Source organism: Ictidomys tridecemlineatus, chromosome 12 (assembly GCF_052094955.1).
Source record: "Ictidomys tridecemlineatus isolate mIctTri1 chromosome 12, mIctTri1.hap1, whole genome shotgun sequence".
Taxonomy (NCBI): Eukaryota; Metazoa; Chordata; class Mammalia; order Rodentia; family Sciuridae; genus Ictidomys; species Ictidomys tridecemlineatus.
This window is the reverse complement of record NC_135488.1, coordinates 48,701,371-48,718,009: the sequence shown is the minus strand read 5'-3', so window position 1 is coordinate 48,718,009 and position 16,639 is coordinate 48,701,371. Positions and strand designations below refer to the sequence as shown.

The following is a 16,639-nucleotide window of genomic DNA, read 5'->3' as shown; positions in this document are numbered from 1 at the left end:
ATTCTTTTTTTAAAAAATTATAATAAATTTATTTATAATCTAATTAATTTTATTCTGAACTCCTGAATTGGGGAGGTTTGTTGATTCTTTGTTCTTTTATTCCTCTCTTTCTGTATTCTTTTGTGATTTGATGATTTCTATCATCGTGTGCTTTCAATCTTTTTAATTTTTTGTGTTTCTACTAAAGATTCATACTCTGTAGGTACCATGAAGTTTATATAAAACGCTTTACACTAATGATATTAATAATAGGACATGTTACGCTGATAACATCTTTGCTTTGATCACTTGCACAAACTTTGCACTTTTACTCCTCCAATTTGCTTTTGTAGCTTATATCTCTTGAAAATCATTTGGAACTTTTAAAAAATGTTTTTAAATCTTTATATTTGAGGTGTAATTTCCATACCAACATTTCAGTAGAGTGTTGTGGGGTTGACTATATAATTACTATTACCAGTGAGTTTTATATTGTCATATATTTTCATATTGCTGCTTATTGGTCATTCCCTTCAACATGAAGGATTTCTTTTAGCATTTCTTATAAGGTAGATTTGATGGTAAAAAAAAAATCCTTTACTTTTTGTTTATCTGAGAAAGTTTTGATGTCCTCTTAATTTTATTTTAAAACAGGATACATGTTCTTGGTTAGCAAGTTTGTTCTTTATTCCTTTCTTTCTTTCTCTCCCCCTTCCTCCTCCTCCTCCTCCCCCTCCCCCTCCTCTCCCCCTTCTCCTCCTCCTTCTTCTCCTTCTTTCTTTCTCCTCCTTCCCCACACCCCCTCCTCTCAAATATCAAACCCAGGACCTTGTGCATGGTACTCTAATGCCCTACCACAGAGCCACAGCCCCTCCTTTAAATTTTTAAAAAATGCTATCCTATTTCCTTCTGGTCTCTGGATCCTGTTGATGATTTTGTTAATATGATTGTGCATGTTTTCTTATATGTAACAAGTCACTTTTCCCTTGCAGCTTTCAAAATTCTCTCTTTGCCTTTAATTAGACAGATCTAATCTAATCTGTACTTTTGTTTTTTTCTTCCATTATTTATTTGAATATGCTTCCAATTTCTTTCTCTCTTTTTATGAGTCCATGCGTAATGCATACAGTATACTGCTGATGGCATTCCATAAGCTCCTTTGGCTGTCTTTATTATCTTTTTTTTCTTTTTGTTTCTCAGATTGGATGATTTCCAGAGATTTATCTTCAAGTTCACTAGTCCTTTCTTCTGCTTGAGTTTGTCTGTTGTTGTGCCCTTTGGTTAAATTTTTGAGCTCAGATATTATAGTCTTCAGTGTGATGATTTACATTTTAATATTTTCTATCTCTTTCCTGAAGTTCTCAGACTGCATTTCTCTCCTTCTCTTGTTGGGCAATGTTCTGAATGTCCTTTAGCTAAATTGCATATCTACACTTCATTATGGTTGGGGCTATGGTATGGATTTGCGGTGACTCCTGAGGGACTAAGTGTTCAGGTTTTAGCCCCAGTGTGGTGATGTAGGAGTTCATGGAATCATTAAGACGTGAGACACAGTGGAAGATCCTTAGGTCACTTCAGGCATTTCCTTCAATGCCTGGAGTAAGTTCTTTTGAGAGAAAGTTGTTGTAAAATCTGGATTCTGACGTTTGGATTTCTTTCTGCTTTTTACACCACCATGAAATCACTGGACCTGCATTCTTATAATACAGTTGTACCGTAAGGTGATGCAGCTGGAACTGGGAAAGACCCTTACCAGAGCCTGTACAATGCTGTCTGAATTTTCAGTATCCCAAACTATAAGCAAATTAAACATCTTTTTCTTTATAAGTACCTGCCTCAAGCAGTTTGTCATAATAATGAAAAACTGAGTAGATTACTTGATTTCTGGAAATTTATCTTGTTCCTTTATTTGGAACATATTTCCTGGTTTTTTTTCATTTTGACTATCTGTGCTAGCTTCTGAGAATCAGATAAAGAGATCATTTCACCAATTCTTAGTACACTGATCTTCCCAATCAGCCTGTCCACATATTCTAGGTACCTCTAATAGACTATTTGTGTTTGACATCTTTTTTAAAATAAAATTCACCCAGACTCAGGTATGCTGCAATTGTAATGCAGAACAAACTGATACAGGCACTGTATCTCACCCATCAGAAGGAAGCTAGGAGTTGGAGTTTTCTTTCTGAGTGTAAGGCATGACAATCATGGTGGGGTTAGGATGAAAGTATATCTTTTTGCTTTGTTTATCCATTTGATTGGAAATATTTTCTGATTTTTCAGTGGGTAGAAGTCTTTCAAGTGTGGATGCTGGCCTTCTCTTGGAAAGAAGTAATCTAGGTATTGTTGTTTATTCCTTGCATCTGTTTATCTCATATGCCACCATATCGCTAATGTTACAGCAGGCACTTACACATAAATGCTCTATGCCTAGGCATTGTCATCTCTTTTAATAATGGAGCTTGTGATATCTGCTTCTTTTTTGTGGAATTCATGTTAGATTACACATGTGTAGGTATCATACAATTGTCTATCTTGCTTCATCTGTCACCCACAAGAAAACCTAACTTATTAGGAAAAATCCCCATAACACTCAGGCACTGCTCTCCATTCCTCTTATTTTATTTGCTCTGGTAGCAGGTTGATTGACATGTTAAATCATGTTTTAGTATCCTGTCAGACTAACCAAGCTCCTGGGAGAGAGAGACTGAATTCTAATGAGCTTCACATTCAGTCCCTCCACCCTGCTCAACAGAATAGCAGGCAGGGTGCTCGACATAGTCTCTTTATTCTCTTCTCAGATCTCTGCACAGAAGGTCAGTGTGGTCCCTGCCATCTTCTTTTTATAGTCTTCATTGAATATCTCATTCATAGCCACAGTAAAATGGTTCTTCCGGTCTCCAAGGATTCCTGAAAGAGAGCAAACAAGTATAGAAAGTCTCTCAGCCGTCTCCACCTGACCTCCCCACACTCCGCTGATTTCTGCCCCATGGATTAATTTACTCCACCTTATTTTCCCATCATGGATGCTCCTCAGCCCACTACATCTGACCCTCAAACCACAAAGCACAGGACACATTCAAGTTCCTTTTTCAAGTTCCCCAAGCCCCATTGACATGCGCTGGGTGGGGCAGATTTTTCTGGTTCCTGGACATTAGTGGCTCTGGGGCACCTAACACAAGTTCCTATGGAATTCTTCAACCCTACATATGTTCCACGAGAAACAGTGAAATAGCTTACAAAGCATTAGTTGCATTGTTGGATAGCATTTTTTTTTCCTGTTGGGTGAAATTAAAGACACTTCTTCATTTTTTCCTAAGTGATATTTGGATACAAGTGATCTTCCTCAAACTATTGTACCTTCGAAGTTCAACCAATAGTAGAACCAATGAATTGTTTCTCCAAATTCTTCTACTTCTTTATTTCTACTGGTTTTCCACCCTTCTGCAATGAGATTAATCCAACTGTTTGATAATACGATAGAATTCCAGATTCTAAGTACAACCAATAAATTGGAATCTTCAGGGAATCAGGGCTTTTAAAATGATTTTGAATAGTCAGCTGGAGTAGTATTGGGAACCCGCTAGGAAATCTCCCTATTTATTCTTTAAAAAAATTTTTTTCAGTTGTAGATGGACACAATATCTTTATTTATTTTTTTATTTTTATTTGGTGCTGAGGATGGAACCCAGTGCCTCACACATGCAAGGCAAATGCTCTGCCACAGAGCTCCAGCTCCAGCCCTTATTATTTTAGCATTACATTTATGTGTCTATTTCTTTGTCTATTCTGCTTACTTCTTGAGAACACAAACAATATCTCCCTTATTCACTCTTTCTCGGGTGGTGTGTATTGGCTCCTACAAGGTATGAAGTTGTGTACTTGTGCTAGTGAAACAGCACTGCATACAATATTCTCTTCTGGACAATGCATAGACTCACTGTGGAGACAGGGGTGGAAACAAGTAGTTATAAAGTCGTGTGCTAAGAAACAGTGACAGACCAAAGGAGAAAATGTTGAAGCTTGTTCAGAGAACGCAAGAGACTTCGGTGAGGTTGTAGTCGAGCTGGGCTTTTCTTCCTCAAAGTCGCCACCATTGTCAGCATCGCCCTTATTATAAGGCAAGTTCTTGGGCCTCTGGTCAGGTCTCCAGGAGTGAGGCCCAGCGATTGGTGCATCAGCACATTCTCTAGAGGTCTCTTACTAAACTCGAGTCTGACAGCCATTGGCACCAGCTCTCACCAAGAGAGCAGGGTGAAGCAACGACAGTCTTAATTGGACTGAATCATACCACTTCTTCACGAAATCCAAGTTTAAATTATTTTCACTTACAAGGCAGAATATTTTCAGAACTGGATTAAATAGAAAAAAATGTTACCAACCTTTTCTCAGGAATTTTGAGATGCTTTGATTGTAAATGTGGGTAGGTACAGAAAATTGGTTGGCCATAGGATTTTTCTTCATCACATGGAATGAAGTAAGGTAGATGATTTCTTCAATAACATCCTCTGGCAAAGTTTTCCCCAAGAATTTCAACACTTTATGGATCTCACATTTTGGATTCTGGCCATAGAGAAAAAAATGCAAAGGGAGAAAAAAAATTGCTACCAACTCAAGAGTCAGCTTATTGTATAGGACATAATCACCTGGAGGTTTTGCTGCGTCTTCCCAACACCACTCAGTACCACTGACCCTTTTGATATCTTCATAGAAGAAGAAGAGGATCCGGTGCTTGTCCTTTGCAGTCTACCACCTTCACATGGTCATACCAGGACCCACCAACCACTGGAAGAGAGAGGCAGGGACACTGTTAGTTCTCAGTATTGGGCTAAAACCAAGGCAATGAGATGATTTAGACACTTTGAAATAGGTGTCTGTTGTTTTATTAAACTTAGTAAAGGAGAAGGAATTTCCTACTTTTGAAATCAGTCCATCTTTAGAGTAGGAAGCAGCGATACACTTACTGTACGTGATGTTGCCCACATACATTTATGTATAGGGATTCATTTTAGATCATTTAGGTGATGAAAGGCTTCACCTATTCCTGATAAAGAGTACTTAGTTTCAGATTCAATTGCCGGATCAGGCAGTTAAGTCTTAGGGTCTTCCTGTTGCTTGTGCCTTCCAGCTGCCTGGCGGAATCTGCAAATGCATTCTCAGTAAGGGATTTCACTGCTACAGAAAGAGAGGGCCCCTGAGAACTTCCATTTTCACTTAAGGTAAATAAGGAATAAACATTCTTTTTCACCAGTTTTTAAAGAATTGGATGGATTCCGGAGCTAGCCTGTATCGTATTTTAACTTCATGCCACTGATGTTTTTGTGCATCACGGCATTATGGGTTTGATTCTGGGCATTCATTACAAACACAATAGTAATCTCAACAGTGTTTACTATGTTGTAAGCATTGCATGAAGTGGACAAAGACTTGATTGAAAGATGATTGAAAATGTTGTTCAGAAGAGAAAATTCCAAAGACCAAGTAAGCAGGTACATGAAATATTCTCTTCTGAATCATTATGAGCAGAGATATGTGTTTGCAGTTAATCAAAACCCTGGTATGTATCATGCTGACTGATGCACATGTAAGTCAGGGGAGTCCAGAAGCATAAGGCTAATAGGAGAATCAACAGGAGTGTGTGTGTGTGTGTGTGTGTGTGTGTGTATGTGTGTGTGTGTGTGTGTGTTTCTCACTACCAGGGTAATTGGTTCCTGCAATTGTGTGGCCTGTAAGTCAACATGTAAATCAGTCTGGAAATTCAGACAGGACTTGATTTAGTCTTTTTAAATTTTTTTTTTTTAGTTGTAGATGGACACAATGCCTTTACTATATTTATTTATTTTTATGTGGTGCTGAGGATCGAACCCAGGGCCTCGCATGTGCTAGGCAAGTGCTCTACCATGGAGCTTCAATTGCAGGCCCTTGATGTAGTCTTGAAGCAGAACTCTTTATTTTTTGAGAAACTTTAGTTTTTGCAGTTAAGATTTTCAACCGATTGGATGAGATCCATCCTCATTATTTAGGATAATCTCCTTAAAACCACCTGTAGATGTTAATCACGTCTACAAAATTCCCCAGAGAGGCAATTGAATTGGTGTTTGATCAAATAACTGGTACGATAGACGAGCTGATGCATAAACCTAATTGTCACAATGTAAGACCTGAGAGGAATCAAAAGAAGCTTGGTTCTTTTTTTCTTTCCCATGCTTCCTCCTACCTTGACTATTCTAATAAATCATCTGTATAAAAGCATTCATATGTCACTTAATGATGTGGCATGGTCTGAAAAATGTGTTGTTAGATGATGTCACTATTGTGCAAACATCACAGAGGCTGTGACATCACTAGGTGGTGTAATCTTTTGGACCACCGTATGTGGTTCACCATTGACAGAAGCTTTATCATGAGGTACGTGACTGGAGTGGAAAATCCATTCACTTTGGAGTACAAGCTAGGTTGATACTTTTTCTTATTTTACTCCTTTTGTCTCTTTTGATTCTAGAGAAATTGTTCTAACATTGATTTCTCTATTGATATACTTGAAAGACATGCTTGATGGAATTCATTTTTATTGATTTTCTAAATTTATGTTTTTATCCATATTATAGTAATTTTTTCCTTTTACTCAAGAGACTATGGTCAGGTTTGGTTATACTGATATCATGGAGGTAATGCAAAATCTTTTCTATTTGGAAATTTAATTAAATTTAATCAAATAAATGGATTGTCAATAGAGGCTCTGAAGTATTGTTTTGCAGAATTTCTGACAAAGTATTGTTTTTGTCCTTCCTTTCTGTTTATTATTGGACATAAGAAACTAATCATTGTCAACTGATCCTACTTCCTTCCTGGAGTCAGTTCTAGAACCTGACAGATATTTGCTGAGACAATCAGACTGCTAAAGGACTGAGGTCTTTCAATATCACAGCACAGACACTTCTTTTACAGAAGTTTTAATTGTTTGAGAGATATTAATTAAATGAAGCAGATGCCATCTTCATCCATTTGTCTATTCTATCTCCTGTAGCTACAATAAAACACTTCATCGTACTTCTGCATTAAAGCTTTGAAAGATGTGTGTGGACAGTTATCCCATACTAAATCACCCCTTATTACCCTTTAGTATCTTGGTTCATCTACATGTTGTTTCCTTGAGATAATCTTATGAAAGTTTTGATATCCGTACTATCCTGAATGGATACTGGTCAATTCTGGCCAACTTCTTTTTTGAATGCTATGGCCATAAGGGATTCCTTGCCCCAGAGATGTGGTCTCCTGACCTGAGGATGAAGGATCTCACTGCTGGGTCAAATTGGAAGACTCTGTAGAGCAGATTTCTAAGATTGCACATTCTGGTCTGGGGAAAGGCAGCAGGTGGTTGTGGTTGTGAAGCATCTGATTTTTGAGACTGTGCCAGGTGGCCCTCTAATTCAACAGCAGTGACCTTCCCCCTGCTCCAGGTCTTTACATATGAAATAAGTCTCCTCTCTTCCTTATTTTTGAAGTTGATAGTTTGAAACTCAAATCAGGATTTGAGAATTTTTACCTTTGTGTCTATAGGTATACCCTCAGATGACCTTAACTCACATTTGCATGAATTTTAGAGAAAAGTTTCTTCTTAGTGGCTTCCCCAGTCACAGGTCCCCACGGTAAGACCTGGTCACTCAGGATAATATCCTATACTATTATCCACCAAGTTTTAGAGGTGTTTATTTTTAGAATCTCCAGAGAGATAGCACACCACACAATAAATTTGCACTCACATTTTCCTGACATGAAATTCTCACAAAACTCTTCCCAGCTCTGAGGGTCAGGTAGCATTGAGGTCATCTTGTGGAAGTAGTAGAAGGGTACCAGGCAGTCCTCGGCATTTCTAGCCACCTAGATGATCTGAACCCAAGTACAGGAAAGGAAACCAGAGGAGAAACACTGGAGGAGAGTCTTCCAGTACAATAATAATGTCATCTCTTTTCAGTATGTAATGTACTATGCATTATTTATTAGTTAAAATAGTAATGAAATAAACGAAGCCTCTTTGATCCTAAAATTTGGTTAGACATGAAGAAATCCAAAGGCAAATGAGAGCGTTCCATCCTCCAAGGGTCATAGATCATACAGGAAGTGACCAAAATCTAGGGTGGTATTACAAATCATTGAGATCTGACACGACATGGTGAGTAGTCACAGGGGAAGGAGTTAATGAGGATTCCTGGGGGAGATGGAGTTGAAGTCTTGAGGTCTCAGTCATATCTCAAGGAATGAATAGGAATTTTCCAGCTTTACATTTAGGGAAAAATTGGGGAGTGAGAAAACCGTTTTATATATACCATCTTATTTGATTTCCATATATGTTAGAATTATGTGAAAAGGAAAGGGGAACCATCATTCTTTAATTGATGAAGTAACTGAAATTTAGAGAATCTGAGGGACTTTCATAGTAATCTGTAGTTAGTACATGATGGGGTCCGTCCTGGAACAGAAAAATCGGGGATGGAGCCAAGCAATTCCTTCATTACATATATGCACAGTGACGAGATTCTCAACTGAAGAATGTCTCAGAGAGTCTCTCAGAGTTTAGAGTGGGTTTTCTGGTCTATCTATCTAGATATGCTTACGTATGCATGCATATTTTCATAGGCAGGTTGTACTTGGCTGCCTCTTGGGAATTCAGGCAAATTAGGAAGAGTGGCCTGGTAATGTGACGAGTGGGTATTTATGATCTTTCATCCAACAAATGCATAACAAATGCTATGTTTAAGATTATGTTCAGAATAAAAATTTGAACAAGACCAAGTTACCTATTCCAAGGAGCTGACAGTCTGTATCAAAGAGTCAATATGGGAAAATGTTAATGCACCATGATGAATGCAATGACTGGCACACATGCACACTTAGGTCATGTACATATGTGGGCAGGAGGGGAAGTTTCTAAGCAGATGATATTTATGCAAAGACCTGAAAAGCGAGTAGGGATTAGCTACGTCAAGATGGGAGAGGATGCTGGAGTCTCATGAAAAGCATGTGGGAAGGTCCCAGGTATGAGGAAGCATTGTGTGTTCAAGGACCTGCAGGATTTTCAGGATGATTGCTGTGAGAACTGGGGGTGTTGCTGGGGGTTGGTTAGAGATTGGATTGGAGCTGAAGCAAGGCACAGATGACTAAAGGCATAACAAGTCATAGAAAAAAACTTGCACTTCATCTCCAGCCAACCTGCGGATGTGTTTAAAGCAGGTCTCTAAGTTTCTGAGGATGTTTAAAGCAAGTCTTAGATTTTCAGTTTAGGAAGAGTAGGAGCGACGAACACTAGGAGGCTCTGGTGCCCAAATCTAGGGTTTGACTTCTTGACCCAGGAACAAGTCGACTTGGGAATGAAGTAGCCTGGCTGAGGCCACTGTGGACGTCCTGTTCAAGGCACAACTTGTGGCTTTGGTATCTGATGGAGAAGAGGGTTTGTAAGTGTTCAGACAAGAAGCCGCCAGGAAAATTGGGAGACAAGACAACAGTGACCTGACTTGGGTATCGGCCAAAGTGATGTTGTACAGTGGGAAAATTAGAAAGACACCAAAGAATTAATCAAACTTTACTGGAGATTGCATATGGAGGCAAGGGAAGTAAAAATGATCCAAGTTTTGAATTCAGCCTGTGGATTTCGGAGACCTGGAAGCCTGGCTGGGAAGCAGATCTTGCCCTTTGCCTCCAAGGGCAGGGGAAACACCCTCCAGTACGTTGGCAGAGCAAAGCAAAAGTCTTTCACTTTTAAACTTGTTTACCTCTGTTCAGGCTCCTCCCTCCAATTTGTAGCAATACAGACTCTACTTTTAAACATGTGGCCAAGGAGTTATCATGCAATAAACTCCGAGGAAATAGAATATTAGAAGCCATGGACGTCTGTAGATTTCAAACATATGAAATACTTGATTTCAAGGAAAATAGCACATTATTTTGAAAGACATCTTCACTTACGTCATTTATGTCACCAAGTTGGATAAAGTTTGAGAATCCCTTTCTTTACCTTGCAGTTCTGTTTCCAGATAGATGGTGGCAATAAATGCCAAGGAAGGTGAGTTTTTAGCATTTGTGGTGAGGGCATTTGAATAGCTATCTCCAAATCTGGAAAAGCAATGAATATTCTCCATTTTTTCTTGCCACTCTTGGAAAATCCTTTAATTTACGTTTGAATATTATTCTAATGAGTTATTTCATTTTATTTTATTTTTCACTTAGAGACAACAACTGTCTATTCACAAGGACATGTGAACTATCCTGGCCTTCTGCTAAGGCTTTCTCCTTTCACCTCATTCGCTGAACTTCTACACACTCAGGAAAGTTCTTTAGCTTGCTTCATTAGTTCTGTGAATGTCCATCATAATCCACTCTCCTCTTCTTTCCTCTTTTTCTTCAGAAATCATCCATATACTTTTACAATAGCTCAGTGCTAATTTTCGAGTTTTTCATTGATTTGAGCACAAAAAGTAGAAAGAGAGGAAGAAGGGTATTTGCCAGCAGCTACCTGGGAAGGAGACAGACAAGAAATAGAAAGGATAACTTGTTGAAAAGCTAAAGTTCATCAGCTGAGAACATTAGGTGTCCAAATCCAGGGTTTGACTTCTTGACCCAGGACCAAGTTGACCTGGGAACGAAATAGGCTGCCCAGGCTGCTGTGGAAGTCCTGTTTAAGGCACAGCATGTGACTTGCTACCTTATAGTCAAAGCTTTTTCAGCCTCGCTGCATGTCACTCACCATGCTTCTCTTTAGGAGGGTATTTTACTTCAAGGAAGGGGTGTCTTTCCAGAGAAGCAGCTCGCCTGCATTTTGCCACGTCGCCATCATTTCGAATCATGTCTAAAATTTCTTGCATCCAGGCTGTACCTGAAAAACATCAGAAATATTCTCTGATTTTTAGGTAACTGGCTTTTCATCTGAAATAAATGTAGATTTTGGATAAAGGCAGTAACATGAGAATACTTTGAAATTAGATTAATGTTGCAGGGACAGACAGGAAGCTTTCCTCCCTTCCCTGAGACAGGAGGTGGTCACAGAATCCCCTGTGGTATAATCTAGAGCACTTATTCCAGACTTTTTATGAAAAATTTTAAACATACAGAAAACTAGGTAAAATAATATAAAAAAACATACAAATACTTCAAGTTTTAAAAACATTTTGCTCTGTTGGCTTTGTCTATCTCCATGTATCATCTTTATAATCTGTCTCAAATCAATCAATCTCTTACCTCTCTAATCTAATCTAATCTATCTAATCTATCATCCATCATTGGACAAACTGATCTGCTTCAGAGTAAGCCTCTGATAATGCTTCATGTCTAAGGACACAGCATGCATCTCTCAAAATGACCTCCTTCTACCATGTTTCCTACGTGTTTCTCATCACATCTATTTTACAATGATTCCTTAACATCATAAAGAACTCTGTCTACATTAAATTCTTTCCAGTTACCTCCTAACACCATTTATAGATTTTTTTTCCAATTAAATTCCATGGACTACCTTAGTTTTGTCTCTCAGTCTCTAATCAACCTCTCATTTCTTCATGATGTAGATTTTTAATCAGTTAGCTAGCTATCTTGTAGTTATGCCTTTATAATCCAGAATTGTCTGATCACTTTCTCATAATATGTTTAACCTGTTCCTCATTCCTTTGGTCTTCCGTAAACTGGAATTTAAGTTTTGATTAGGTTAAGTTAAAACATTTTTTGGCGAGAAGGCAGGTGATGCTTTATACTTTCTTTCATTATGCCAAGAGGCACCTTATGCCAAATTTGCTCACTCTTAGGATACGACTTTTGATCATTTCGTTAAGTATGTGGCCACCAGATATTGCTTGTAAAAGGACATATTTTCATTTTCTATTAGAAATTAAGTAGTATAGTGACATTTTGGTACCACATGACTAGCCAGATTTCCTCTGATTTTATCTAATCATTGTAGGATGCATTGATGATCCTGCCTGAAATACTTTCCATTATGGGTTTCAAATTGTTAATATTCTAATCTCACCATCTCTTCTTCTTTTTTTCCCTTATTTATTTATTTATTTAATATTTAATCTATTTTATTTTTTTAAGTACATGACAATGGAATGCATTACAGTTCTTATAACACATATAGAACACAATTTTTCATGTCTTTGTATATATAGTATGTTCATGACAATTCATATCTTTATACATGTACTTTGTTTATTTTTTGCATTACAATTCTTATTACCCAAATATACCACCATTTTTCATATCTCTGTTTGTATATAAAATAGGTTGACACCCAATTTGTGTCTTCATACATGTACTTTGAATAATGATCTCATCATTTTTTCTGTGAAGTAGATCTTACATAAAGAAAAATGAGCCAATACTGTAACTACAGGGAATTTAATTCCATGAGACTAACAATTATAAACCAGGTAAAATGACAATATCTATCATAACAATGATTATTATCAGAGATAAAGATAAAGATTTTTATCCATTTTAATAATTTAGATTAAACAATCCCAAATATGTATGTTCCAAGTAACAGAACTTCCAAACACATAAAGCAAAAATTATAAAAAATAAAGAAGTGGAGAAATCCACAATATTAATTAAAATTTTCAACAACTTTCACTCAGTAATTGATAGGACCAGTAGATCAAAAATCAGTAAGGACATAAAAGACCTTAACAATTTGTCAACCAATGTGAATTAGTAACAGTTTCAGAGAACTATACCCACTAGCACCACAATCTGCATTGTCTTCAGGTGTACATGAAATATTTTGGGGGGGCACCAGGGATTGAACTCAGGGGCACTTGACCACTGAGCCACATCCCCAGCCCTTGTTTGTATTTCATTTAGAGACAGGGTTTCACTGAGTTGCTCAGTGCCTTGCTTTTGCTGAGGCTGGCTTTGAACTCACAATCCACCTCCCCAGCTGCTGGTATTACAGGCATGTGCCACTGAACCCAGTTAAACATTTGTAAACATAAAGATGATAGGATAGATTCTAAAACAAATCCTCAAATAAATATAAAATGATTGAAATTATACAAAACATGTTTTTGGCCCTGTGGTTACAGTATTGAGTTTCCTGCTTTTTGATATTTGCCTCTCTTCATTTTTAAGCCAATTATCTGCATCAAACTTTTGTTATGCTTCATATATTTCTGAATTTTTGGTCTATTACATCTCTCTGACTTTCTCTTCTGTTTGTAAGACCTCAAGTAATTTCGTTAGGCCCGCTCAACTAGTCCAAGATAATCACCCTACCTCAAGGTAAGCCAATCAGTAACTTTCATTACAGCTGTGCAAAATCCTTTTGGGCATGAAATATAAAATAACCACAGGTATGATGCCAGAGGACTCAGATTATAATGACCAAAATTCTGCCTATCAGGATGTTTGAAACACAAAATTTCCCAGCCTTGTGTGATCTTTAGGAATTATTTGGCTTCTTGGTAGTTCCTGGCTTGATCGCATGAAATCTGGTCCTGTGCACATGCAATTCAGTATTCACCATATCCTCTAGGGCTCCCCTATACAGATATCGGAGGCATTTTTTTTTTCTATTTCCTTCTCTCTGGCACTCTGCCTGGCAAAGTAGTCATTGCAAACTTCCATAACTCTTATCTTTGGCTCTTGAATTTAGTGACTGAGTTCCTTGACATGACTCCCTTAAATTCCCTGTTACTACACCAACTTCACAAAGTGTCTTAATACTGCAGACTTGGGCAAATGTTGCCCAATATTGCCAAACAGTGGTTTTTATTTTATTTCTTTCAGTTTCCTAGTTGATAGTGATTGGAGTACAAATCCAATCCAATCCCTCATCATATTCTACTAATTAGGGACATTATTCTTTTGAATATTCAAGATTCTTCTGACGCGATCCCATTAATTTTGAGTATTTATTTGCTTTCTAATATGCACAATGTCCTAGATTTGCCCTGTAGAGTCTCTCTCCAGGACAGGGAGTCACACCGGGGACTGGGATCACAATTCCCCAGAGAGCCCTGGTACTTTTTGGTAAATTACAGTGTTAGAAACCAGGATCCAGGCACTAGGGGTGCCTATTGTTGTTGGATCTATTTGTTTATAAGAATTTTTAGAGAATAGAAGTTCAGTGCATTTTTAAATCAAGGTCAAATCCTTGAGTTTCTCTAATGAGACTTAACTGGAACAGAACATAAAGGTTTAGTTTACAACTTCTAAGAACTTTGGATATGTAGACAAACTCTTTTTTAACTCTCTGGGATGACAACTGACATCTATGTTATGGTCTGTTTTAAGGGAAAGACTGCTCTGACTAAAGGATTATGGTGAAAGAAAAATCATGCCTCATTCAATTTATTGAACTTGATTTTTTCTAAGTCATTTGTTCCTGAAGGTAGTCATTAATGATGCACTTCAAAGCATTTAGAAAAGTGTTTTGGCCATCAGGAGAGAGCACTATGGAAACTGGTGTCCAAGGGGCCAGGAAGCTAAATTTTCTATAATTCTAACAGCAGGTCTTCATACTAGGCAATCGTATCTCTCCAAATCCCAGTGATGTTACATTGAGCACTACATATTATCCAGTAGCTTCATGTCCAAAGACTTAACATTATTATATATTTTAATAAATTTTCCTGACTTTGGGTAAGTTGCCAGAATAAGGTCATCAGGTCGGGCTTGAAGATTACAGACTTTATTCCATATTTCTTTTGATAGTACTGGCAAAGGTACTCCATCCACTTCTATAATGTTCAACAAATTTGAATTATTTTCCAGAGGATGAGCATTCTTCTCAATCTGTGCCATTGGAGGTCCAAGATTGCTATTGTCAACCCTATTTAAAATAATTTATTGTGTTTTATGGCTGATAGTAAAGGTTCCCATTTACTGTTGTTGACTTGAATGACATAAAATAAATTAAAGCTAGCATAAAAGTACACCCAACAAGTTACTCTGTTTTATTTATTTCATCTTCACAGGAACTCCATAAAACAGGTAATACTATTTCTGAAGTTGTGGAGGCTAAGCAATTTGGTAAATGTAAGACAACCAAAAGACTTACCATTCAAATAGTCTTTTTCCTACTCTGTGTTTTAGCAACAATAGTGCCTGGTCAAATAATATTATAATAATACCTCATATTTTGCTTTATCATTTTCAAAATGCTATTTCATGTAATTATAAATGAGACAATATTGAAGAAAGATTAAAGCAATGGTTTTTCAGGAACTTTCTAGAGCCAATTCTCTGATAGTGACAAATATTCAAAACACAGGATTTTCTATAAATAAGTTTGTTCACTTATGGGATCATTTTTCAATATGAACCACAGGTTTACAGTAAGAAAAAACTCTTACGTATTGATTAAATTCTACTAACTGGAAGATTGGGATTATTGATTTGTAACGGGACATTTAATCCTGCTGTACACACTGAGTTCCTTATACCACCTGGAAAAAGTGCTTTCAGAATCAGTCTTATGTCACCAGAAAATAACTTATATGTTAAGATGAAGAATGGCAAAAGATGTGTTTAGGGTCACGGTAACATAATATGCAAAAACATACACACTCAGTATGTACAAAGCTTTTCATATAGTTGACATGAACAAATGTTAATTCTCCTCTTCCTGAGAGAAAATATTAAACCTATAGCAAAATATCTAGAAGAATGTATTTCTATCGTTTGCTAATTAGTGTTCTGGGAGAAATGGATTCTATGGTGACATGCATTTGAGGAATTCTGAGAAACACAAAGTGAAGGAGTTTTGCTTGATGTAGGTTGTCTGTCGGGGCCTTTAATTCATTAATGGTCATTTTGAGCACCTAAGAGGAGATTTTAGTTTGCAGTACTTCCCAATCCTGTAACTCTTTTCGGGAATGCAGTTCTCAAGGAATTTGCATTCTTTAGGACACCATGGAGGAATTTCTGACCTTGTGCAGATAGAAAAACAAAGATAGTTTTAGAAACGTTTCTTGAATTTTCGTCAAGTGGCTATTTTCTGTGGTTTTTCCACAAGTAGTCTATATCAAATTGAGGAAATTTTCTTCTACATTTTTGAGAGGTTTGGGTTATTATATTTTTTTGTTATTGTTGTTGCTTCATCATAAAGAGATATTAAATTTTCATATCACCCAGAGGTCATGCCTATGCTAAACTACTTTGATAGGTTTTTCTGATGTTGAACCGCCCCTACACTAGTCTTAGATAAGACTCTTGAGCCCACTCAATTTTTGCTCACTCTCAGCCTTTGCTCTTGAATCATCAAACCCAAAGAAATGCTCTCAATGTCACTTATGTTGGCATCCAGAAGCCATATAACAACCTTTTATGGACTTCATTTCAAGGTGCAAAGTGATTTTTTTCCCTCTGCAAATATGGTATGTGCCATGTGTCCCCCTGATGGAAGCAGGACAAAGTGTCAGTTTTTCCTTGACACATGCCAGGCTCATTAAAGCCTATACATTTCAGGATGTGTAATGTGTTTCAATAAATTGTACACATTGGTACTCAAATTATCCCACCTTTAGCAGTAGGACCCTTCTTAAGTTGGCTCTGAGTGCTGTAGTCCTGACCTGAATTGTGAACAGCTCCCTTGTTGTGTGTTGTGACAAGAGGTTTTAGGATCTTCTTCAGTTTGAAATCAGTCGCATCTCCAAGTTGCCCTAGCTTC

The 16,639-nt window shown here is 37.4% G+C and overlaps 1 protein-coding gene across 1 annotated transcript; it reads right to left on the bottom strand.

Moving 5' to 3' along the window:
* Positions 1 to 2,776: 2,776 nt before the first annotated feature.
* LOC101970299 (sulfotransferase 1C3) lies at positions 2,777 to 14,772 on the bottom strand. The gene is given in 8 exon segments (XM_078029801.1): positions 2,777 to 2,889; positions 4,362 to 4,542; positions 4,672 to 4,732; positions 4,734 to 4,764; positions 7,743 to 7,869; positions 9,992 to 10,089; positions 10,721 to 10,872; positions 14,606 to 14,772. Coding segments are annotated over 8 exon segments (930 nt in total).
* Between the last annotated feature and the right edge of the window lie 1,867 nt (positions 14,773 to 16,639).